Source organism: Periophthalmus magnuspinnatus, chromosome 16 (genome assembly GCF_009829125.3).
Source record: "Periophthalmus magnuspinnatus isolate fPerMag1 chromosome 16, fPerMag1.2.pri, whole genome shotgun sequence".
Classification (NCBI taxonomy): domain Eukaryota; kingdom Metazoa; phylum Chordata; class Actinopteri; order Gobiiformes; family Gobiidae; genus Periophthalmus; species Periophthalmus magnuspinnatus.
Genome location: NC_047141.1, coordinates 9,068,576 through 9,093,547, shown reverse-complemented (window position 1 = coordinate 9,093,547; position 24,972 = coordinate 9,068,576). Strand labels below are relative to the sequence as shown.

The window sequence follows — 24,972 nt, the reverse complement described above, 5'->3', positions numbered from 1 at the left end:
TCCTGTGATAAAAACAGGAATTGCTCCACTTTCACTGGAATCATTTGGATAATTTCAGCTCTGGAATTGCTGAATCTCTACTAAACAAAAGATAAAATGTAGCTAAAAGGTCAAGTAGTTAACTTGAAAGACTCGCTTCGTGACATCACAAGGTGGAACAGAGCATTTTGAGCTTTGGAGATGTAAACAAATAATAAAGGATTACTCAAACATGTGAGAATGAAACAAAACACAACATCAGGTATGTTTTTAGTAACAATATTATAACACTACACATGACTACAGTGCTTGAACTTGTTTGAGCACTTATTTCTTCTTGGCAAAGTTATACTTTGTTTAACCAAATAAATCAAAATAACAAAGAGGCAGCAATGAAGTGCAATGAAACTAAACAGATGTCCATAGCAGAAACATTTATTTTACACAATCAAACACTGAAACAGTCACTGGTCGATATGTTGGCAATAACCAACATTTACAGGAAATGAGCAAATAAACAACTGTTCCAGAGTGCCCCCTGCCCTTAGACCAGAGCTGGGTGGTACTCAGCTAGATTTAGACAGTTACTTTAGTCAGTTTTTGTTAACTTTTGGTACTTGAGTAATATTTTGATTGATGTAACAGCAGAGTAAAACAGCTTTATGTTGACAATATGAAATCATCTGAACATTTAGGTTTCTTGCTCTGCTCTTTCAGATATGATTTAGTTTGTCTCATTTTTGGCTCTATTCTTTGAAAATACAAGATTTTGTGCATTATTTAACATTTAACATTACTCTTACTTGAGTACATTTTTTTTGCTACTCCATCTCTGCCTTAGACCCTCCTTCATGGCAAGGAAAAACACTCCTGATGTTACAGTAGTAGAAGTTCACCATGAGTCTGGGGATGTTGGCATGTCTCAGTTTCCTCAGGCAGTAGAGGCATTGGGTCCGTCCTCCCCACAGCTCAGGCGGTGTGACAAGTTCTTGGTCCTGATCCAGCGAAGAGAAGATGCAAATATGAGGAGTTAGAAAGAGCTAATATGGCTTTTATGTCACTGACTGATGTTCATTATTGTTACATGGGAAATCTGCTTGCTGTCTTTTTCATATGTAGCAGCACAGCACTGAGCCCTAGTCCCCTCTGAAGTCTTCTCTAAATGAGCCCCTTCCTCCTGAATCGGCTATACTGCTGGCTGAACACAGACAGAACCAGACTAAGTCGCTCCATATGAGCAAACGTCAGGGTCACGGGCTCCACAGAGCTGCAGATCACTTCAAAGAGAGACAACACACGTGCCCCTGACCTCGAGCCGCGGCAATAGTCATGTGATCCTGACACTTTTTACTCTTTAAACCTCACAGAAGAGCCCAAATACGGTACACTGGACGAGTTTATATAAAAGATATAGCCATAATCCTGAAAATCCTGTCTTTGAGTATGACACTAAGCCACCGTCTCCTTGTGGCATTCTGCTCTCTGGTTATTCACTCACTATTCACTATGTCCAAATCACACAACAGCCTGCACAGTTGGTAAATACAAGCCTATTCAGCTTGTTTTTTTCACTGCAGACTTGTCTTTCCTTCTATGTTTAGGCCTTCAGTGGCTGAGCTTGTCAATAAAGTAACGTTCATTCATTTTGTCCTCACAATGTCTTTATTTCTTTATAAAATCAGATATAAAAGACACATAAAACAGTTAGGAAATGACAGAGTTCACATAATTTGTTCCAGCCGCCTATATTCACACAGTGACAGTAGCATGTTAAAGTAGTACCAATAACAAGAGCTCCAAAATATGGAAAACATTTCAGTCCACATAGCCTATATGTACAACAGTTCAATACTGACAAATGCACCACAGTTAACTGCCAATCACAAACTCTGACATGTTATCCAATATGAGCTGTGAAAAATTTGAACAAATAAAAGTCTGTAGAGGTTTATAGAAAAGGTTTCAAATTTAACAGAAGTCCACAGAAGTTATGAAAGCAAAATATGCTTGTGTGAAGTAGTTACTAGTTACTAGATTGTTTTACCAATGTTGGCCGTCTGAGTGTATGTCGTCAGTGAGAGGGTAGAAAATAGTGCAGAATTCAATACAAATGTAAACTAATCTGCAGGGACTTGACAAGAAGCTACTCAAACAAGACCCACTATGATATGGTTACATAAACCATTTGGTATAGAATAGCTCATGTCCATAAGTGAAAACAACATGTGTCTCTATTGTCCCTATTGCAGTGGGACTATAGCAGGAAAGGGCAAAAAATACAATGATGATACAATTATATAAACATACCACTGAGAAGCTGGAAAAATGTTATAGAAAATGTGTTACTTAAGGTGTGTTATGGTACTGAATCTTGAATTTCAGCTGGTCTAGCAAGCATAGCAACAGTTGGCTAATGTCCACAGCATTTACTTGTGGATCAGTGGTCAGATATAGAAGATATTTTTGGAACATGATTTCGGTCTTGGTTGTAACAGTATGTTATAAAACCTTTACCACAAAAGGAAGACAAACCCAGGGTATATGGAACAGTAATCCAATGAAAACTATGTACTGTGTAAAGATGTAACAACAATGACATTTAGCACAGTTAATTAGGCAGCTTCAAATGACATCCTTTGGCAAAGACAATGGAAAAATATCACTTGTACAATCTAAAAATGCAGGTATTTACATACACACATACACACGTTTTAAATACATCCATTTGGTGATTTTAAAATGTTTTCAACATTACACATACCCTTGCACTCCAATTTCCAAAAGCACAATATTTGACAGGGTCCGTGATAAAAAATACTGACAGAAATAAATTATAATAAAATAGTAAACTCGTGACAATCTTCTCAGAGAGCCGCAATGTGCGTTCAATACATGGAGGCATTTTACAAGTATTGCTTCACAGTATGTAGACACCACTGTTTGGTCCTATACGCATATAACATTAAATGGCTAAGCACACTGTGACTTTGTGTCAGCTATTTCACTAGGCCAATATTCCAAGAAATTAAGACAAATGGGAAAAATTAGGCTGTACTGTAACGCTTATGGTGAGTTCAATTTACAACCAAGTAATCCCATGTTTTATGTAGTTATGCAGTTAAAAAGGTCTAACTATCCAATACAATGTGCAAACTGTTTGGAACATTTCAGATAAGCAATTATTGGCACAGAGACACAGCTTTTGTCTTGCATCTAAATTTGCATTCCATAATCTGCTACTGTCGTTAAAGGGCCTATATTACACAAAATTGACTTATGAGCTTTAAGTCATGTTAGAATGTTGTTATCGCCTCAAAAACATACCTGGAGTTGTGTTTTGTTTCATTCTAACATGTTTCAGTAAAGCTTTATTAGTCTCTACATTGACCCTTACCCAGCTTTTGATTTCTTGAAGCAGTAGATGGATTCTTGCAATATTTGTGAGTTGTGAGACAAACTCATAAGAATCCATCTTGGTGTGCCCTCGCAGGTGCGATAGGGCTCGATTGGTTAGCACACCAATTAGACAGCAACACTGAGGTTTGTGCGGAAGCTAAAGGCCAAACCAAATGATTCTTAGTGAAGGTGTATGGACTTTAAAAACATAATATAGCACTTCCTGTATTACCAGTGTTCCATTTTAGAGAAGAAGTCTTCTTTCTCATCAAATAAGTCTTTGATGAGAAAACAACATTATAACATAGATCAGAAAGTAGTATAATATGGGCCCTTTAATATGCCTGTACACAAAAATATCTACCAGCAACCATTACACACGGTCGAAATGACAAAATGTGGATGTGAAAGCAGCGGTATTGTGCTAAAGCAGAGATGCGTTGCTGGTGTAGAGTCCATGTGGGGTGTGGGTGGTTGTTATCTGTCCTGTCTACTGGCTCGGGGCACTTTGAGCACTTTGTACACCTCGTTGGCAAACACTGTGCTGAAGTGTGGGTGAGAGTTTCTGGACAGCTGGGTGCACAGGGGGACTTTACCCACGTTCTCTGTGTCCTCGATGTCCCAGATCTCAGGCATGCTGCACCCGGGCCTGGAGAGGAGAACACGCAGGAAATCAGGAGGAATTTTTAAAATTATTATTCTCATCATGGTATCAGAATCAGTATCGAATTTCAGATATATTCCTTAATATCAAAATCCAGTTTGAATTTTTTGTATCATGACAACACCATTTTCCTACAGACTTCTACAGCTGCTGTATTACCCAGGCCCCCTTTCGCTAGAAATAAATAAGCTAAGTCTTTTATTTTGCTCATTATACAAGTGCTAAAATTAGCCAACTCTGCAGCTAGTCAATATTGCTCTTAGCCTCATTTGAAACGCTTCTCTCCATAGTGCGACGGCAGAATGTCCTTACTTGAAGCAGGTAAATTATCTAATTAAGACATACACAAGGAACTAAGCCTAAGTAACCTTTAGGTTACTGAGATCAAGTTGACCACGCACCAGAGCATCATTATTTCAACATCTTTAGCAAAAGCTAAATGAGGCAGCCTGGGTCAAAGGTCATGGGTTACACCACAGAGCTTTAACTCTGAGTTAAATTAATTGAGAACATATGCTTGATTTATGTAATAGTAATGGAGAGCCTTTTACTGTGGTATATATTATGGTAATAGTAAAGTATCGGTATCGTATTGGGACAGAAAAAGCTGGATCGATGCATCCATAATGTACATGGTGTGATCAGTTGAGATAAGTGAATTTAAATGTGTCTTAAACAGACCGGGTCCTCCTGGTGCACCACGAGTCCTCCAGGACAAAGTAGTCCACTCGGAGCTTCATCAGATTCCTCTTCACTGTCTCTCCAGACATGCGACTGTACATTGAGTACACCAGCTTGGTCCTCTCTCTGGAAAATGGTTAAAAGATTTAGATTAGATCAGGCCTTTAGTCGTTTAGTCAATTAATCAGTTGATGTGGTCTTACTCGACCAACATTTCTGTTAGCTGACGAATCATTTCCTTTAGATTTATAGGGGACAACAGCAGACAGTCTTTATTGACATACCTGAGTCCAGCATCTTCATAGTGTGGGTGGTTGACAATGGGCCTGTTGGTAGAGAGCTTCACACTGGCCATGGTGGGCATCGCTCCAGCAAACACAGCATCTTCACATGCACAAACATACACATGATGGGTTTTTATGCTTTTTGGGGACATGTTAACCTAAATCCTATTTTATTGCACATCTGAATTTTTAAAATGTTGTTGTAATAATAAAGGATTTAGATCATGGGTTCTTGATGTTTGTCCCCATAAGGGAGACAAGACCCTTATGATGTGAGTGTGTGTACAGTTTTTAGTCACCATAACGTGATAAATTCATAGACTGTAGAACTGGACTTTGGGAATATGGCTTCACCCATATCATTTGGTTGATAGCAGTTATAGTGCTTAATCTACAACAGGGGTGTCAAAACTATGGCCCAGTTTTTATTGGCCTTCAGCTGAACTGGCCCAATTGATCATAATCAGTACTTTTTACTGCAAATTTGAGTATTCCTACCAATATAACCTAAATAACATCACATTACATTGTCATACAGACCTAATATTAATATTTGAAGCCTTAATTAAAGTATGTTAAATGCACCCATCTGAATTATTCACTGTATTGACCACTGGTCTGTGGCCATCCGTGTTGAATATTTTTCAAGATATGGCCTTAGGTGAAAAGAGTTTGAGCACCCCTGATCTACAAACAAGTTCAATAGTTGGTTGCTATGATACATGCACTTGAATTTCCAAAGAGCCAATCAGGAGTAAGGTTATTAAAGGTACTCGCCCCATCCTGCCCGCAGCAGGAGCTGACCTTGGGGCAAAAAGGCTGATTAGACTATTATTAATGTTCTTATAATGATTTATGGACAAAATAGTGAGGTAAAACAAACATTTTAAAGTCAGAGTGAAACGCCTGACAGCAGCAGTTACAGACAGAGAGGTGCAGATTTTTCAACTGAAGTCAATGGGAATAAGACTCAGATGAGATCACTTCACACCCCAGGCTCACTTCTTATTTGGAACGTGGCAGCTAGCAGGTTATATACTGTGCTGACATGCTTAGCAAAACAAAGCATTAGCAGCAACATTAGCAGCAGCTGTTTTGTGAATTTCTGAAATAAACCTTAAGATTAAAACTTCAATTACATTGCTTTGGCCCCCTCAGGGGTATTTAGGAGTATTTAAGTTGGACTGACATTTCCTTTATAGACCCCCTGAGGGATATTTAAGGCGGCTCACTGTGATGCGTGTTGTCTTGGATCCAGTCGAGCAGCTCTTCCTGGGGCATGTTACTGAACTCTCCAATGATGCCCCACTGAGCCTGCAGGTTGGACACTCCCTGCACAGCCATGAGAGCCACCACACAAAACACTGCCATCTGCTGCTTGGACCGCTCCCCGAACCAGCCAAACAACTGAGGACACATTGGAACCACAGAGACTGTAACAGCAAGGCAGATTATACTTTGTGAAAGTTAAACGCGCTGTGCCTGATTTTTCTTCAATATGTGAAAAACACAGATCCAAAGTTATTTTATATCACTTACATGATACATTCCAAGCATCCTAATTAGTCACCGGGATGAGTTTATTATTGCTTTTCATAGCTTTCAGAGACCAGTGCAAAGTTTTGCCATGACGGTAAACCTAACACACACTAGCATGCTAAAGTGTACTTTCTTATCGGAGGATAAAACCACTTTACAATTAGATGGAGAGCGCAAACAGTGGTCTCATTTCTACCAGAAGAGCTGCTTATACAATGTATCTGTAAAGGGGTAAAACTAACTTTGCTGAACTATACAGAAAACAACCCCACAGCCACATTAAGAATGATTAATTTTACTACAAGACATGCATATATGTCTTTCATAACAAGAATCATATTGCGATTACCATCATTTGCTGCTTGTACACCAGAGCTCATTACCAGCAGGTAGTAGCAAAGTCTCACAATTCAGAAGGCAAAAATAATTATTTATGTTATTAAGCATATATTTTTTAATATCTGTAATTTTAACATTATAATTATAGGACAACTATTCATTTTCAGTACATTTATTATAGTTTGTTGTTTTTGAGATTGCCATAAATTGTAAGTTGTGTGACATTATAAAAACAACTTAAAATGTTGACAATATACTTATTAATGAGTAAAGAACAGCTGTAACATGTGCTTATACTTCTGTATATGTCTGTAAAAAAAGATTTTAGAAAACATTTATAAAGAAAAGTCTGTTCTGAGCCATAGTCTAACCTAATATGGTTAGAACTACTAAAGTTCAATACCCAAATATTAAAGGTGTCACACCAGATTTTTACTGTATAAAATGAAGTGAAAACTGTTCATTTTATGGCATCCAAATTATTCACCGCTTTTCACAGCTTTCAGAGGCCAGAGCGGAGTTTTGCCATGATGGCAATGCTCACAATAACTAGCATGCTAATTGTGCACTTCCCGACAGAACACTTTACAAGTAGATGGTCTGCATTTCAGCTGACATTTTGACCACAAGAGCTGCTTATATGGCTTATAATATATCTGTACTGAGGCAAAAAATCCGGTATAGGCTTTTTAATTGATAAAAATATAAAAACTAGATAAACAATTGAACATGAATTGTTTGGGGAAAAAATATCAGAACTAGTAAAAGGCAAGTATCAAAATTAATATTAAAGGGCCTATATTACACTATTTTCTGACCTATGTTCCAGTAGTGTTACTTCATCAAAAACATACTCGGGTTTTGTTTTGTTCCATTCACACATGTTTAACACACAAACCTTGCAGAGTTAGGCAGAGTTCTTTTCTCAAACAGAAACTCTGTTCCACCTTGTGATGTCACGTGGTGATACAAGAAGTGATGCACTGTGTGTTTAACTCCACACACCTTCACTAGAATCATTTGGTTAATTTCAGCCCTGGAATTAGCCAGTCTCTACAGAACAAAAGGTAAAATGAGCTGTTAACTTGAAAACTATCACTACATGACATCACAAGGTGGAACAGAGCATTTTGAGCTTTGGTAATGCAGACAGACTAATAACAAAGGATTACTCAAACGTGTGAATGAAACAAAACGTAACTGCAGTTCTGTTTTGGATGAGGTAACAGCATTATGACATGGCTTAAAACTCACAAGAATCAATTTTGTGTAACATAGGACCTTTAATATTACTGGCCCATAGAGTGTTGTGGTGTCATCTGAAACCCAGCAATAGTAGTTAGGACAGACCTGTTTGGAGCAGAGGAGAGAGGCCATGATGCACATATGAGGAGTGAGGAAGAGCTTCAGCCTCATGATGAGCAGAGCCAAAACAGTGAAGGCCCCAAGCTGCAGACTGTGGTATACCAGCTAATGCAACAGAATACAAAGCAACAAGAGGTTACACAGGAGAGACACTATCAGCGCTTTACTCTAACAAATAAGAATAGGGTAAAACAAAGACTCCACCAGGTCCAGACTGTGGTACATCTGAGCTGCCTCTCATGATAATTACTATATCGACATTTCGATACATGATAGATGGAACAATTACTTTTGAGGGTCACTATTTATCATGTGTACCTTTTCTTTGTACTAGTGGGAAATGTTTGTTTTCTGCAATATGACCAGATTTGAGCTGTAGAAGGTTGAGTTAAAGTGTTTTATTCAGCTTTTAATTCATACTTATAATATTGCACATTTACCGTAGTTTTAAGGTTTGGTTTCAGTATTATTTCAGTGTATAATCTATATTCACTTCTGCAATACATCACACTTAAAAATGTGTTATCGTGACACCCTAACACCAGTTAATATAAGGAAACAAGAGATTTCACAGTATAAACTCTTTGCTTGCCAAGGATGGACATTTTTGTTTTGTAACTCCAAACTATTCCCTGTCATATATGATAAGGAGCACCCTGGTGCACATTAGAGCCATATGCGACCCAGATTAAAGTAAATAAGAACTTTGAAAAATAATATATTTTAATAATTATATTTTAAGTTTCAAAATAGAGAGGCTGCTTTGAGTTCAGTAAATGAGAAAATGTGATATGCAAAAAATGTATCAATGAGCTACAAGCCCAAGCAGAACTATTTTTAATACCAATATTTTAACATGCAGAGTGACATTATTATTATTTATTAATTTTTTTTACAAAAAACGTATATAGGAAATTATCATATCATATTTATAACAATGTCTCACCTCTCCTCTTGCTGCTATGTCAGACCTGTGAGAAGAAATGTAATGTAAAGAAAGCATTAGAAAAAGCAACAACTTCATAATAATGATACATACAGACATAATGTCAGCCAGCCATACATACATACATGCATACATACATACATGCAGACAGACACACGCTATATATAGTAGAGCTCTTCTTACCCTGTTTCTTCAGAGACGTCTGTTTTGGCTCCATCTCTGAGGACCCGGACTATATCCTGGATTGTCTGGACACAAGCAGAGAGATAACACTATTAAAAGGTCTCGGTCATGTTGCTGATTTAAACAGCCCATTGTGAGGACCCTGTGAAGTCTGATACAGACCAAACCTAAAAGAGGTCAAATAATAATGGTTAACTTGAAACAGGACAATGTTTGGCAGAGGCTAAAATAGTGACTGTGCAGTTTTTGTGAAAGAAAAAATGTTCTCCAGCACAGCACCAAATGCTTCAACAGCCTCATTTCCACTAGCATGGCTCACCTGGGGCCACCTTGGAGCAACAGCAGCATATGAGCTGCAACTATGAGTTTACATCCTTCATGCTTCCATATGTCAACATGTACAAACTTCAACAGAAGTCTCCTGGACAACCTGTTGGTACTGCTTGTTGAAGACACCATCAGAATCCAGCAAAGCACAGACAACTGACTCATGGTCCAGTCCTCTCTTGCACTTTCTGCTGATCCTCTGAGCTGGGACACAGTTGCCGTGGGTCAGCGCTGGTGTGGGGGGCAGGACCAGGATGGTGATACAGAGCACGACTCTGACAGTGTAGATGATGAGAAGCATGATATGGATGACGTAGGAGGAGAGGAGCGCCACGGGGTTATAGATGTCACAACTCTCGTGAAGTGCTATGTTGTTGGCACCTGACCCTTAATAATAATAATAATAATAACACTCCACACTTGGTGCCGGCAAGCTACTACTGTAGCCACAGATGCCCTGGGGTGACAGAAGTGTCATCAGACCCTCCGACCACCACCAACACTCACACACACCACATTCATATTAGGCAATGTGGGATAGTTTTGCCACTAATGATCCACTGTGGTACCTGGTACTCCCAGTGGTCTCCACATTGGGATGTCATGTTGTAATACAGGAAGCTGTTATTGAGGACTCTGCATTAACTCACATTTAAAGATTATCTCATCAGCCAAAATCATTGGAAAGAGTAAGCAAGCAATTCTTGAGTTTCAATTATATTTTATATATATATATATATATAAATTAAATAAATAAATTTAAAAAATGTATTACCTTCCAAACAATCACAGCTACCACCAGCACATTGATAGGCAGCAGCAGTGTTTTGAGATAGCGAATGGGAGTCTAAGAAAAATGGAAAAAAAAATATTAAAATCTAAATTAAACAAACATTAGTAAACAACTGATGTGATATTTTCTGTTATGAATCATGCTTTTACCTCAACCTCTATGAAGTCAAACTCAGCGGCACATGTGTACATCATGGTGTGGAAGTCTTTGTAGCTGGTGAACTTGGACTTGATTAAAGCGCTGATATGAGCCTACAGCAAAAAGGAAAATAAACAGGATTTAATAATATAGAAGGATATTAGGGTTAAAGCATTTTAATCTAGGAGCTTAGATAGAAGATGAATGAATACTGAAATATTATTATTATTATTTTGGTTATACATAAAATCAGAATTATTAAAATCAACTCTTCATGAACAGTCAGAAGTTACCTGATTTTTACTGTCTTAAAAACACAAAACACAGAACTTGTTTAATATTTTGCAGTGGTCCAAAGATATTCTTCTCTTACCTATTATTCACCAGGATGAATTTATAAGCACTTTTCACAAGTCAGACTCAGACCCAATTTTGCTCAAACACATGGGAAAAAATTGAATACAGGGCCTTTAACTTGTTAAGAACACATACATAATAATTTATTTAGTAGTGTTAGATTCATGTTTTGAAGCCACTATGGATAAGACCAGTGACAAATAACCCCAAAAACCTTAAAGGAACAGTATATAAGACTGTATGATTGAAATTTCCATAAACATGATCCATCTGTGTCCCCATATACAAGGTAGACATGTTCAAAATATAGCATTTAATGATACAAAATTGCAATACCGATTTATTCTCAATTATAAACACATTTTACATGATAGTAGGGCTGTAGTCCCTTGGTCGTTTAGTTGATTAATGGGTCGATGTCGTCTTAGTCAACACAAATGTGTATTAGTCAACTAATTATTTTGTTGAGATTGTAAGGATTTATATGAGACAACTGCAAAAAGAAAGAGTACCGGTAAGCAGGTGAGTGAGTCGCAAATTTGGTATTTTTTGGTATTTATGTGTATACATAGTGATGCATAATAGTGGGAGAGCTTTTGCCATGCCCCCTTTTTAGTCGACTAATCGACCGAGAGCACATATCTTTAGTTGACCAAGAATGTCTTTAGTTGACTACAGCCCTCCATGATGGCCCATTTCTTTATAATATGGTGTTTAGGTCAAGACAATTATCCAATCAGAAAGCAGAATGAGCCTCTGATTTGGGTTGGCAGTTTTAATGTTTTAATGCTGAAATCTAGTTAATTTAAACCTAAAAAACCTAAATTCTCTCTGATCTGCATCGTCACTACCTAAACCCCAGAGCCTGGAGCCACACATACGGAGAGTTTGAGTGTTAAACATGTGTGAATGAAGCAAAACACAACTCCAGGAATGTTTTTGATGATGAAACAACATTATAACATAGATCAGAAAATAGCATAATATGGGCCCTTTAAGGCACTGGTTCACTTGTGACTGTAGTATCTTTTTTTTTAAATGTAAGTGTGCAGACTACATAGAGATCCTTTAAAATATTGTGGTTGTCATACAAGGTAAGAATTGGTGTAGATAGTAGAAGCAGACATGTTGCTATAGCTTACATCATCAGAAGCCCCCAGTATCGTGGACAGCATGAATTTGAGTAAAACCGTGGAGCCAACCCAAGCCAAGCCCTGCATCAGCTGAAAAACAGTGCAAAGAGAAAATAAAACATTAAACTAGTACAAACCAAAACATTTTTAAAAGTAAAAAAGTATATACCCAGATTATGATGCCTGGTTTGAAGAGCTGCGCAAAGCGGTCTTTGAGAGCAATGATGACCTTATGAAAACAACAATGTTAAATAGCACAAACTTGGTAAGTAGTTTTAAGTACACACATGACTGAATTGAACTGAAGGGGTCGTAACTCACCCAAATGGAGACGAGAGAGGAGGCGTAGAAGGATGTCAGGAGCATGGAGTTGCCAAACATCAGGATGAAGCATACAGCCAGTGTTATCTGAAGAAAAAATATAAAATTTAATTTGGTGATTAAGAATGGGAGAAGAACAAACTTGCGTACTAGGGCTGCAACAAGTAATCCACTTATCCTGACTACTCAAAGAAAAAAGAATAATCATAGTTACAGCAGACTGATATGGTGATAAAAATCCAATTTCTGTAACTATCTGCTTTTTTGGTAAAATCGTCATATCATTTCCCACCCACTCTTTCTATTGGTCAGCCTCTGTCATGCTCTGAGTGAGTAACAGGTGAATTAACCAGTCACAGTGCAGTGTGAATTTTTTGAAGAAGCAGATGACTTAATTTACCTCTGTGTAAATTGAAATGAGATCTGTAAGTTTCACTTTCATTTTTGAATCTCTAAGTCACGCTAAGTCAACCCCCCCTTTCGAGCGCTATCACATTACAATCAGCGTGCATCCCGCTGAAACTACTGCACATCGCATCAGGTTTGTCAAGTTGTTTTGTACAATTCTGTAACGGAACAACAATTTTGAATGATATCTTTAAATAATGGTTACTTGTAGCCCTATTTCATATTGAAAATAATTACAATGCCCATTATTGTAGAAGAGGCAGGGTAGAGGGCCAATATCATACACACATAATCCCTATTCAAACTGGTATACAGCCTAATCCTTCACCAACAAAGAATTAATACCTCCAGTTTATTTCCATAAACAACTGTCTTCATTTTAAAGTCTATAAAAAGCCTAGATAATGATCAAACAGAGTTGAAAACCAGTCCACAATTTCAAGCAAAAAACTAAATCCAACCAAATTTTCTACGGGTGTTTCACTATTTTTGAACAAAATTTCCAAACTGAAATTTCCAAATGTTGATTATGTGTTTTTATAAACTAGATCTGTGAAAGTATCATAGTAATCTTTGGATTTGCTTTCCTCTGTTCGATGATCAAGGCTGTGGGATTGAAAGAATGCCACCGCTTTTGGATTTTTTTATGATAAAATTGTTCCACCATAGTTCATTTCTGTTGACAGAGAAGACATTGAAGACATTGTGCCAGTATTTCTTTCATGTGTAGGCTCAGTAATTGCAGAGATGACAACCATAAACTAGGTCATAAAATTCACGATTCAACCATGGAACTATTAGCTAACCTAAATTATAATCTATAGGCTCTATAGAACGTTATGATTTCTCGTGAACATAATCCTCTGGCTCCACTATCTGTTCACAATGGCGGCTGTGCTTATCTAGAGCCCACAGTTCTGGCGGCATGCCTAGCACTGACAGAATTAGGGGCAAGTACACAAGCAAACGGAGTTTAAGTTTAAACAAGGGTAGACTAATTGATTAAGTTACAATTCAAATGTAAAAATAAAAAAATAAGCAAAAGCTGACTTCCATTAAATTGTGACATGTTAGTAACAAAACATTGCTACTTAAAAGGACATGTACTCAATTTTTCCCATTTGTTTGAGCAAACTTTGTCTTGCCCCAGTGTAGATATATTGTATAAGCAGCTCTTGAGGTCAAAATAAGTCTATTGCATGCTGTCTGCATCCAGTTATGAAGTGTCATTTTTAAGACGATAAAAAAATCAAGTACAGTGCCTTTAAAAACATTTGTGTGTATATAGATATGTATGTATGTATATATATATATATATATATATATATATATATGTATATATATATATATATATATATATATATATATATATATATATATATATATAGGCTCGAGCGCAAGTAGCGCAAATTCACTAATGTGAACCAGCTTTTCAACTCATATACAATACCTCACTGTTGATGGTGCAACAACACAAATAGCCATGAAGCAATAGCCTACCATATGAGTGACGAGGATGGACTGCATTTTGCTTGCAACAAGATAACCCAGGATATAAGATGCAAAGAGAGATGCCACCTATATAAAAAAAAAAGTTTAATAAATCAATAACATTTGAACATGGTCATCATTATTATAGCATTTCTCATATTTACCTGGGTGAGTAAGACAAACTGTGCAAACTGCCAAGGCAACATGAAGCACAGGTTAGACACGCCCAGAGCCACAAAGCTCATTCTGCTGGGAGTCCTCGACCTACACAGGTGAGGGTTAGTCAACAAAATCTGATAAATAAAGGACTATTAACAATTGCATAAAATTATTTAAACAAGTTTAAACTAAATCAACTTATGATTGGTTCTGCTTCTCATTTACTCAGTGAAGCACAGGTGTCCAAACTTTGTTTTTTTCACCATGGGCCTCATCTTTAAATATATTCAAAGCAGATGAGCAGAATGAAAAGCAATCTTATGCTATCTGTCCCTTTTTCCAGACAATACCTAAACACACTGATAGTTACTTTAAACTCTGTCTAGGGGGTCACACATTTGGCCATGGGGGCATAGTTTGAACACCTCTGACACCCCTGAATTCAAGTGATACGTTGCATGTTTGAGTAATATTAATTCTTCTGCAATCAAAACAGCTATTCCGGTTTTCACCCAACCTAAAATACATCCACTGCTCTGTAGTTACTTAGTTCATCTTTTTTTTTTTTTTAAACAGTGATACACATTGAATTCAGAACAAAAAAATAAAAAAAAAATTAAATCCATTGCTCGCTACTGTGAACTGTAGCTATTCACAGCAGCAGCATGGTCTGACACAGGTGCACTTTGTTGTCGTGTTTACAATAGTGCACCACAAAGGGGCAGGCAGAATCACTGCCAAGATTTTCAACCATAAGTCAGCAGATTATTATGTAGTAATTTGTAGTATTTTATGTTTAAATAAAATGTCCAAAAAATGTTAGAATGACTCACGTGTGTCATAAATTTAACCATAAAGCAAACGAAAGCATATCATGTGTTCTTCAATGAGAAGAAAGTATATACCGTAGAATGTACGTTAAGAGCAGCATTTGCAGAACAAGAAAGGGGTATGCAAAACTTTCTCTGAGAGGTGGAGTCCACATCACTCGAGTGCTCTGAAAAAAAGCAAAAAAATTAAATCAACAAAAATATGTTAAATTGTTTGCAAGAATATTTTCATTAAGTAGCTTTATACCGATGAGCCTTTTGTAAAATTATTTAAACCCACAATCCCTGGCTTATCGGTTCAAATTTGAATTTTAGGCTGCTTGTTTGATAAATCACAGTTACTTTACATAGGCTACCACGACAGTGAGATTTTGATATTGCTTCACTGCACACATGACAAACAAAAGTTATACATTTGTCAACCTGCCTAAGCCCTCACAAAAATGAAAATCCCTCAAGAGGTGTGCTCGCGTGGCAGTGTGTGGCAGCGTAGCGTCCCCAAATTTATCGTTTAAAATAGAGTCTTTTTGTTGCAAGGAGAAGGCTGTGGGTGGGAGGATGTGCCAGCCAAAGCAGCGCTAAGCTCCTTTAGGGCTACACTGGGACCTCACTCAACACAAGTGCTTTCTGCGCTCCTTTTATTTGTGGCATTTTAATACATTTCACAAGCTTATACCCACAGGGATTCTGGGAAAAGTGACTGTGATGTTGAGGACAGTACTCACTTCTCCGTGATTGAAGAAAAAGCACAAAGATGTAACAACGCCGCCAAGACGACTGCCGCTAAGGAGACATAGAGACAGAGTGGTTATTAAAAGTCAGTATTATTTCAACACAATATTCATTTCAAGAGTACAGGGCTTAAAGCCTTTTTGGTACTATATATCTGTCTCCGTCTTATTAATCCTATCAGATCAAATTCTAGTCTGTACTGAAAATAAATATGTACTGAGTGAGATGTTCAGCTGATATTGAATACTGCTGATATTTTCAACTTGTTAAATACAACATTTAACGGAGATTCTAGTAATTGGGCAGAACATCATCAAAGCATCAAAGTGCAAAATTAGTGTTTAAACCAATAATGTAGCAGTAATGGTGATCATCCAAGAATTAAAAACAAATAATAAAAAATTTGTCAAAAAGCCGTGTTTGGTAGAAGAAAGTTACCTCAGATAGGCTCCGTAAATGAAGAAGAGACTCATCATCAGTCCATTGAGTGCAAATACAATCGTCACATAGAAGTACGCTGGGTCACCCATTCCTAAGGACCACAAAAACATGAAAACAAACGTGGTCCGATCAACTTAAGATGCATCCAGTTCCATTTAATTTCTAATAACCACAAAGGGCACCTTTCAGCACTACCCTATGGCAATCAGGAGGGCTTCATAGAACTGTAGTTACATTTGTAACTTCTGTTATAGCAATCAATAAGCTTCTTCATTCATAGAACCACAGCCACATACTGTAGCTACAAAAAATCTAAGGTTGACTTACTGATTGCCAATCTTTTGGCATTGCAGTTACTGTAAAAGCAGTTGTGAAGATGCGCTACTAGACACAATTATTAGAAAATGTCCTATAAAACTCTGAACAAATATGGACTTTGCATTGATGTAGTTCAGTGACCTGTCTCCTGCCAGGAACCGACCGTCAGTCACACAGTCCTCTCCCACTCTTGCTGCTCTGAACATCAGCAAGTGAAAAAGAATACAATTATAACCGCTAAACCACCTCATACATTATAAAACTTGGCTGCATATGAAGACATTTTGTTTAATGTCACAACTGAAGTGTAGTTCTTATCCTAACTTTGCTTTAAAGGAGAGGCCTTGTTCATCAGCATAGTTTGATAAAGCAAAGCATCAGTTTAGTATAGACTAGTGTAATTTAGAGTGCACATGGGCCCTAGGGTGCCACGCTGTACTAACAGGACAGACCCAAACACCCACTGTTGTACAGTGGGAAGATGACAGCTGTTTACTTGATCTCTGTCATCTCACTTCACTAGACACAACAACGTCACTATGACATGAATAGCTCTAGAAACACATTAAAGGCCATCATCCATATTTTTAAATATAGTATAGTAAAAATGTATTTGTAATTCACTTAATTTGAATAGATAATTAGACAATTTATTGTGTGCCATCTTTTATAGAGCCTTAGAAAAGAAATTAGCATCAGAAATAGAGACACAGGTTGACATATGACAGAGTTTGTGCATTTCCAATTTTGCAGCCTGCCCACAAAGCCTGTGTTCTATTTTGAGTAGAGCTGGGCAACGATTTAATTTTAAAATCGTAATTAATCATGTGCTCAAATTGCAAATAATTGCATGTTGCACGCAATGGTCTAAAAACTATATAATAAGAGTTTTTTGTTTTTTAAGTAGCTCTTTATTCTATCATTTAGGCCTAAATATACTATAGTATTCACTAGTATCTCTAGTATTTTTATATACATCTGAGACCAAGTAGTTTAATTGAAGTCTAAATTCAATCAAATCAAAAGGCTTAGTATTAGCCCATCTTATTAATTTCCTGATGTCTACATTCAAATATAGGACTGGAATGTTATTCAACCTTTTGAAGCTAAAACTATTTTTTATATTAAAAAAAACTCTATTCCTGTGTGTGTCCTGTGTAGTCTACTGCTATCTGCTCACTCTGAGCCTAATAAAAAGGCAGATAGAGTCCTGGTGTAGTCTTGCTTTAGTCCTGTTTCAGATCTGGTCCCTCAGCCTTGGTCAGTCCTTGTATTTAGTCCTTGTTTAGTCCTGGTTCAGTTCTGGTACATTCCTGGTTGAAACCAGCTCTCAGCTTACTAAACTACTTTCATTTTTAAAGTAAACATGATTGACATATGCAGTAAACTCAGAGCTTTGGAAGTGATAGATCGATATTTCTTTTATTTCTCCGTGATCACTTTTTGGATAGTTTAAAAACTCAGATGAAGCTTGGATTCGACTCTTCACATTCTCTGTACAGCAGGCAGCAGGCAGCAGTCTCTGTTTCTCATGTCCAATGCACAGACACGACAGACACGCCCCCTCTGTGTGTGTGTGTGTGTGTGTGTGTATTGACTGGAGAGATGGAGAGAGAGAGAGGAAAAGGTGAGCGCAGTGGCTCACAGACCGGAGCAGGGCTCTTTGGTCCAGGTTTTTTGACTGATAAGCGCGATAAAACTCGTTAACATGCCCTGGCTTAATTCTTAGTCACCCTCTCTGTCAGTACAAAGGGTTGGTGCTCTTAATGTTGAAAAAGTCTGCACAAACAAATACTTTCCTTTTAACTGTATGCACACCATTTTGTCCTTTCCCTTTTGGCTCAGGCTGTTTCGTAAATACCTCCTTCCTGGCCTTTCAAACACAGCAGACAATAGCACATCTCCACATGCGCCTGCAGCTCCATGGAGACCATGTACCTTCACAGCTCTCCACCGGCGTCAGCCCCTCTCCCCGGTTGATGTTCCAGCACATCTTGGTGGGGATCCCAAAGTAGCCCATGACACTGGTGTAGATGCGGTACCAGCTGGAGAGGACCACCTGAAGATACACAACACAGTAAACAGAACTTAATCCTTTGATTAACAAGAAACATGGTGGTCAAGAATGAAATGACTATATATTACAAAGCTATGACAGGTAGTTGAAAAAAATGTATATTAATTGAGTCTCAATTATTATAAAATTACACTGTAGATTACGTATAATTTGTCTTCAGGTTATAAAAACACAGTTTGAAATGTGGCTACATTTTCAGGCATCATTATCGTACAGAATAGTGTCTTGCCCAAGTACATTTGCCTGACAAGTCCAGAATGATATTTACAGAGGGACATTGGTCTCCCCACTCCCTCCGCCTCAGTATAGATTCAGACAGTACCATGCAAAGATTCATTTATTTTAATAACACATATGAAACAAAGGGGCTCATTGGCTACCCATCATTTTGAGATGAATCAATTTTCTCTCACTTCAGAAAACACAGACAAAAGCAAATCAGGAGCATATAACAGCTGACCAGACTCACATCTTCAACAACAACAAGGCAATATATTTTTATTCTGTAAATCAGCCTATTAGTAGTTTGTATTAGTATTAGTAGTTTATACTAGATATTTTTTGCAAAAATGTTACTGTAATCTGTCATATGATTTCTTTCACCAATTATTATAGTTTGTCTAAGTCTGACATGGCCTTACCTCTGGATACAGATTGAACCTCTGCAGTGTGTTGATAACCAGGGGATACTCGGTCAGCCGGTCATTCATGATCATCTGCAGGCCCTCCAGGAAGGAGGGTGCTTCTATAATGGTCTTGTAGTAGGAATAGTACAGGCCCTAAAACATTTGGAGAAATAAATATAACTTTGATAGCCAGCAATAGACAGATTACAGACAAAATATGAGCGGGAAATATGTATATCAATGTATAAGTAATCAAATCAAAATGACAATTTGATTTAGCGTAAATCTAATTAAGCAACTAATAATTAAATAATGAATAGACAGAACAAAATATCCTGTCTTTTAATCAAAATCGTTTTGTACCTGTAGTTTGGAAATCTACAAACATGCTCTAAAAGTCAATGGATTAGTTTATCATTTCAGATTTTAGTCTTCATTCAAATGTTAAAGGTCCTGTATTACACAAAATGGATTCTTGTGAGCTTTAAGCCATGTTATAATGTTGTTACCTCATCAAAAATATACCTGAAGTTTTGTTTCATTCACACATGTTTGGGTATCCCTTTATTACTACTCTGTCTTCATCTCCAAAGCTCAAAATGCTCTGTCCCACCTTGTGACATCACATAGTGGTAGTCAAGTTAACAGCTGCGATTGAGTCATTCTAGGGCTGAATCAAAATGGTACTAGTACAGATGTATGGAGTTTAAAAACACAAGCGGAGCGCTTCCTGTGTTAGCACATGACATCACAAGGAGGAATAATGTTTTCTGTGTGAGAGAAGAACTCAGCCTAAATATTCAGGGTGAATGAAATGAAACCCAACACAGCTCTGGGTATGCTTTTGATAAGGAAACAACACATAGATCAGAAAATAGTGTAATATAGGCCTTTAATGTTAACATTAGCATTAAAACTGTCCTCAAGAGCTGCTGATACCATATATTTGCACTGGGCAAGACAAATTGTGTTCAAATAGGTCGAAATAAATCGGGTACAGAGCATTTAATTCATGCACGCTCCCTCAAATAATGCACCTTCAGCACCTGCATGCATAGTTCATTTCTTTAACTTTAAAGAAATGTTACCAACAAACTGACTGACAAATGGTGCTATATACAAAAAAAAGTATACCATTTCTGTACGGAAGGCCATCTCCTTCTCGAGGGTAGACAAGTGAGAGAAGTGCCTGTCATTTTCAAACAGTTGGAAAAGATGGTACCTACACAACAGATAGAGTGTTAACCTGAAGAGGATATGAAAATCAGCTTTCAACCATATGATAAATATGTCCATCATCATAATAAGATAAGATAATCTTAATTAGAGTTGTATTTTGATTGGGCCATGCATTTTTGAGTAATCTAGCATTGTCCTGCTCAGAAAAATTGACATCTTCACCTACCCCCTGTTCCTGTCAGCTGCTTAAAAAATTTCAGACTCAGGGTCATACATGCGGGTCACACCATTCTGCAGGCCAATAATAGACAATACAGATGAGGACAGCTAAAACGAATATTGTTCAGATGCAGATTTGTGTTGCAATACTCTTGTCTAGTCTAGTCATAGAAATGATCAAGTTCAAGGTCTGTGAATTTACCTTTTAAATATTTCATGGCAAAATGCAATGATATTAATAGGAAAAACTGGCTCTTGTCCCCATCTGGGAGAATGACATCATCACTGAATCTGAAAAGCACCATTGGTAAAATGCCAGTATGAAGAGGTGGTGCTTTTAGTTCTGCCGTTCTGAACATGAAGTCAGTCTATTATTATGCTGTTTTAAGCCCCCCAGTCTAAATGATGTCACATTTATTTGGCTTTATGGTTCTTAAGACGATTAACCAATCAGAAAGTAGAATTAGTCTCATATTTGCGTTGTCAGTTTCAGTGCTGAAATCCAGTTGGTTTAAACCAAACAGGTCTCTGGTCAGTGGTTTTAAAAGGATTACAGTCAAATGAGATATTTTCTTACCAATGAAGATATCCCACCAGGGCAGCTGTGAGCAGACATATTCTCATTAATGCATAATAAATGTGTATTTAGGGCTAGATGATATGACAAAAACATTCATCACAATTCAATTTCTAGTAACAAAAAAATACGGCTAACAATAATAATTTCCTGAACATAAACAAAGACCAGAAATCAGTGCAATGAAACACCAAAAAATGCCTTAATCTGAAACTGCTCTGCTGCAAACCACATGCTTTTACTGACAAAACACTGGATATAGACTCTTACATTAAAATATGACCACTGACAATTAGACGTGACTCAATAAAACTTTGCACTGTCCTAAATATATGGCATAGAAATCGTGAAAGCTAAATTTTCGGCTAAAACAAACAGTCGACCATGTAGCATATGGCGTTTGTTTACATTCCACAGCCCACTACACCTTTAAACTTTGGGGCAAACTTGTTAGTACGTGCAGTGTGCAGTGAAAAACGTACCTTAAATACACGAAATTTGTGATAATATAAATCATTTATTTATAAGCTAATGTTAGCATATAAAATATTAAAGATAACATCAGTATTTCATTCATTACGACTTAGTGCATTGTTAGCGGTTAGCACGTATGCGTCCCCGGGCTAGCTGCTGATGCTAACTCTGAAGCTAGCCCGAACTCACCCAGAAACAGCACGAGCCCGAGCTTAACGGCTGCAGACGGGGTTAGCCTGTGCCTGGAGCCCGGGAGTCCGTTTGCGTGAGAGCCGCCGGGGAACGCTTTGCCCTCCCTGCCCGCTCGCCTCGCGTTACTTTTCCCGGAAGATGGCGAAGAAAGCAGCAGTGGGCTCTTGTCGCGCTCCGCCGGACTCACAGCGCTCCTTCCCCCGGTGTGTTTTCGGGCTTTAGCCGCCATAGCTCCGCGGGCAGAGGGAGAGCGGGGCTGGGCTGTGTGCGTGGCCGCAGGAGGAGCAGGGAGGTGTGGGCTGGCGGAGGATGTGCGGCTCTGTGTGCGGCTCTGAAGTGCGGCTCTGGTGTGCCCTCGGTGGGTCGGACACGGAGGTACCTGAGTGAGTGCTGATGGTGTGTTTGGGTTTCACGGTGAAGTCCAATCAAATGTCGTCATCTTCTGGACATCTCAGCTCACAATAAGCGGTCACCCATGTGTTTGTGGACTGCTCATACACTCAAGTCTTTTGGAATGACATACTTCTGTTTGTGAAAAGAAAGCTTGATATAAACCTGCAACTTAATGCAAAACACATAATTTTTGGCGTTTTCATAAAAGGTATTGTGGAAAAAAAAATTATATGTATATATATATATATATATATATATATATATATATATATATATATATGTATTGAATCTAATCTTAATCCTCTCAAAATATCATATTCATTGTTGTAAAAATTTCTAACCATAAACCCAAACTTGCTGTATTTAAATCCCCTTTGTTTTCTTATATAATTTCTTTAAACTATTGTTCAATCACAAAAGCACTTTGCACAGAATTTGAAATTTAAAATGTATGACTGTATGACTTATTTAATATTTTTGCACAAGCCGTATGAATGTAATGTAATGTTAAGTCTCTTGCTGTTGTTCATTGTTTATATATTTGTAATAACTTAGCAGTTAGCAGAACATTCCCTGAAGGTTACTTTTGGTTATTTAAGTTTATTTTATTATGTAAAGTTTAATTGTGCAGTGTTATTTAGTTACTCCTAAAGTTCCCCTGGCCCTAACTTAACTTAAAACTCTTCAGGAAAACTTCACAGAACGTTTCCTGAAGGTTCTCCTGATCTATGTACATTCTGACCTCCAGGAAACCTTTTAAAACGTTCCCTTTTTGTTATATGAACATTTTCAAAATGGGACCCTTTATAAAGGACTGTATTTATAGATGTGTTTATGCAGTCTTGACTATTGTATAAAAAAATAACCATGTATAAATATCTATGTTAAATGTGCTCATATAGAAATATGCACTGATAATGTATTTGAAACACTTTATTTTGAACATATAACACCAAATAAATGGAAAAAAACATCAAACAGTCAAACAAATACGGAATATTACATTAATATTTAACATGAACTTTAACAAAAAATACCCAAACATTCAGGGGTTGTCTGTATTTGTCCCTCGTTGTCCGTGGTCCTTCCATCTCTTTCCTCTTTACTGTAGCACTCGTGCAGTTAACTTGAATATGCTGTACATGAATATATACACCCAACTCCACCACAGGAGTTCAGTGGCAAGTAACAAAATAGTCATTACATTTTCTTAACTTAAAATACAAATAATATGGACCAATAAAACATTTTCTATGACAGCTACATTGTGGTACAGTAGTTGCAGAGATGATCTGGTCAAAGTTTGATCAGGCAGGACACTGACAGACAAAACATGAGACCGTGATGTGATTAGAATGAGAACCATTAAAACTCTACAACTAGTCTACAACTACATTTGTGCAAAGTACTATGACAATAGTACTAGTCTGTCTGTGTGGCTAACAATGGCAGCACTTTATGTTCTGTGTGTCTTTCTTTTGTGTGACTTTGGTATCTACATAACATTAGGCAAAGTGAACAAGAGACTGTAGGTCTGTGGTTTTTGTTTTAGTACATTAGACTACTACTTACTTACTTACTTTGAAACAGCGACCACAACACAAGTGCACATTCTTACTTGGATTAAATGAAGTAAGCCTGCACAGATAACTTGGGTCTTCTCAGATCTAAATGAAGCCAGCACTGCAGAATGAAGCTGTGTAACTGTCTATGTCTGATCATTTCCTTCAACCAAACACAATAATCCTTCCCAGAGGAGATGGGCCAATTGTTATTGGACTGTATGACCACTGAAAGGATTCCTATTGGCTTAAGCATTCAAAAAAGTGGACGGACCTAAAGTTTTTACCTCACACCAACACCAAGTAAACAGCTGTACCACCATTAGGGGAGTTTATTTGTATAGGCAAGGCAAGGCAAGTTTATTTGTATAGCACAAATCGTACACAAGGTAATTCAAAGTGCTTTACAGAATAAGAAAGACATTAAAATCACACAAATCAAAACATAAATAATCACAAATAATCATCATAAAATTACCATTAAAAGAGAAGAGTGCAGAATAAAAACCTTTCAGTCGTATGCACCACTAAACAGAACCATTCTGAGCCTGGATTTAAACATTGTCAAAGTAGAGGCCTGTCTCACATCTTCAGGAAGACTGTTCAAAGTTTTAGCTCCATAAAACTGAAATGCTGATTCTCCATGTTTAGTCCTGACTCTGGGCACCAGCAGGAGGCCGGTCCCTGAAGTCCTCAGAGTGCGAGATGGTTCATATGGCACTAACATGTCGGAGATATACTTTGGACCTAGGCCATAGAGAGACATGTACACAAGCAGAGCTGCTTTAAAGTCTATTCTTTGAGCTACAGGAGCCAGTGCAGAGACCTGAGCACAGGACTTATGTGCTC

General features: G+C 37.6%; 1 protein-coding gene across 1 annotated transcript; it reads right to left on the bottom strand.

The window, feature by feature from the left end:
* Positions 1-1,626: 1,626 nt before the first annotated feature.
* Positions 1,627-22,517, bottom strand: dpy19l1l (dpy-19-like 1, like (H. sapiens)). The gene is made up of 22 exons (XM_033981345.2): positions 22,166-22,517; positions 21,503-21,527; positions 20,662-20,749; positions 19,543-19,680; positions 18,763-18,883; positions 16,504-16,597; positions 16,059-16,116; positions 15,409-15,500; positions 14,509-14,608; positions 14,354-14,431; positions 12,446-12,532; positions 12,294-12,353; positions 12,134-12,214; positions 10,646-10,747; positions 10,479-10,550; positions 9,377-9,441; positions 9,194-9,218; positions 8,233-8,352; positions 6,237-6,411; positions 5,005-5,104; positions 4,721-4,846; positions 1,627-4,024 (listed from the first exon to the last, which is right to left on the bottom strand). The coding sequence occupies exons 1-22, from the start codon at positions 22,395-22,397 to the stop codon at positions 3,853-3,855; spliced, it is 2,211 nt and encodes a 736-aa protein (XP_033837236.1). The 5' UTR covers positions 22,398-22,517; the 3' UTR covers positions 1,627-3,852.
* Between the last annotated feature and the right edge of the window lie 2,455 nt (positions 22,518-24,972).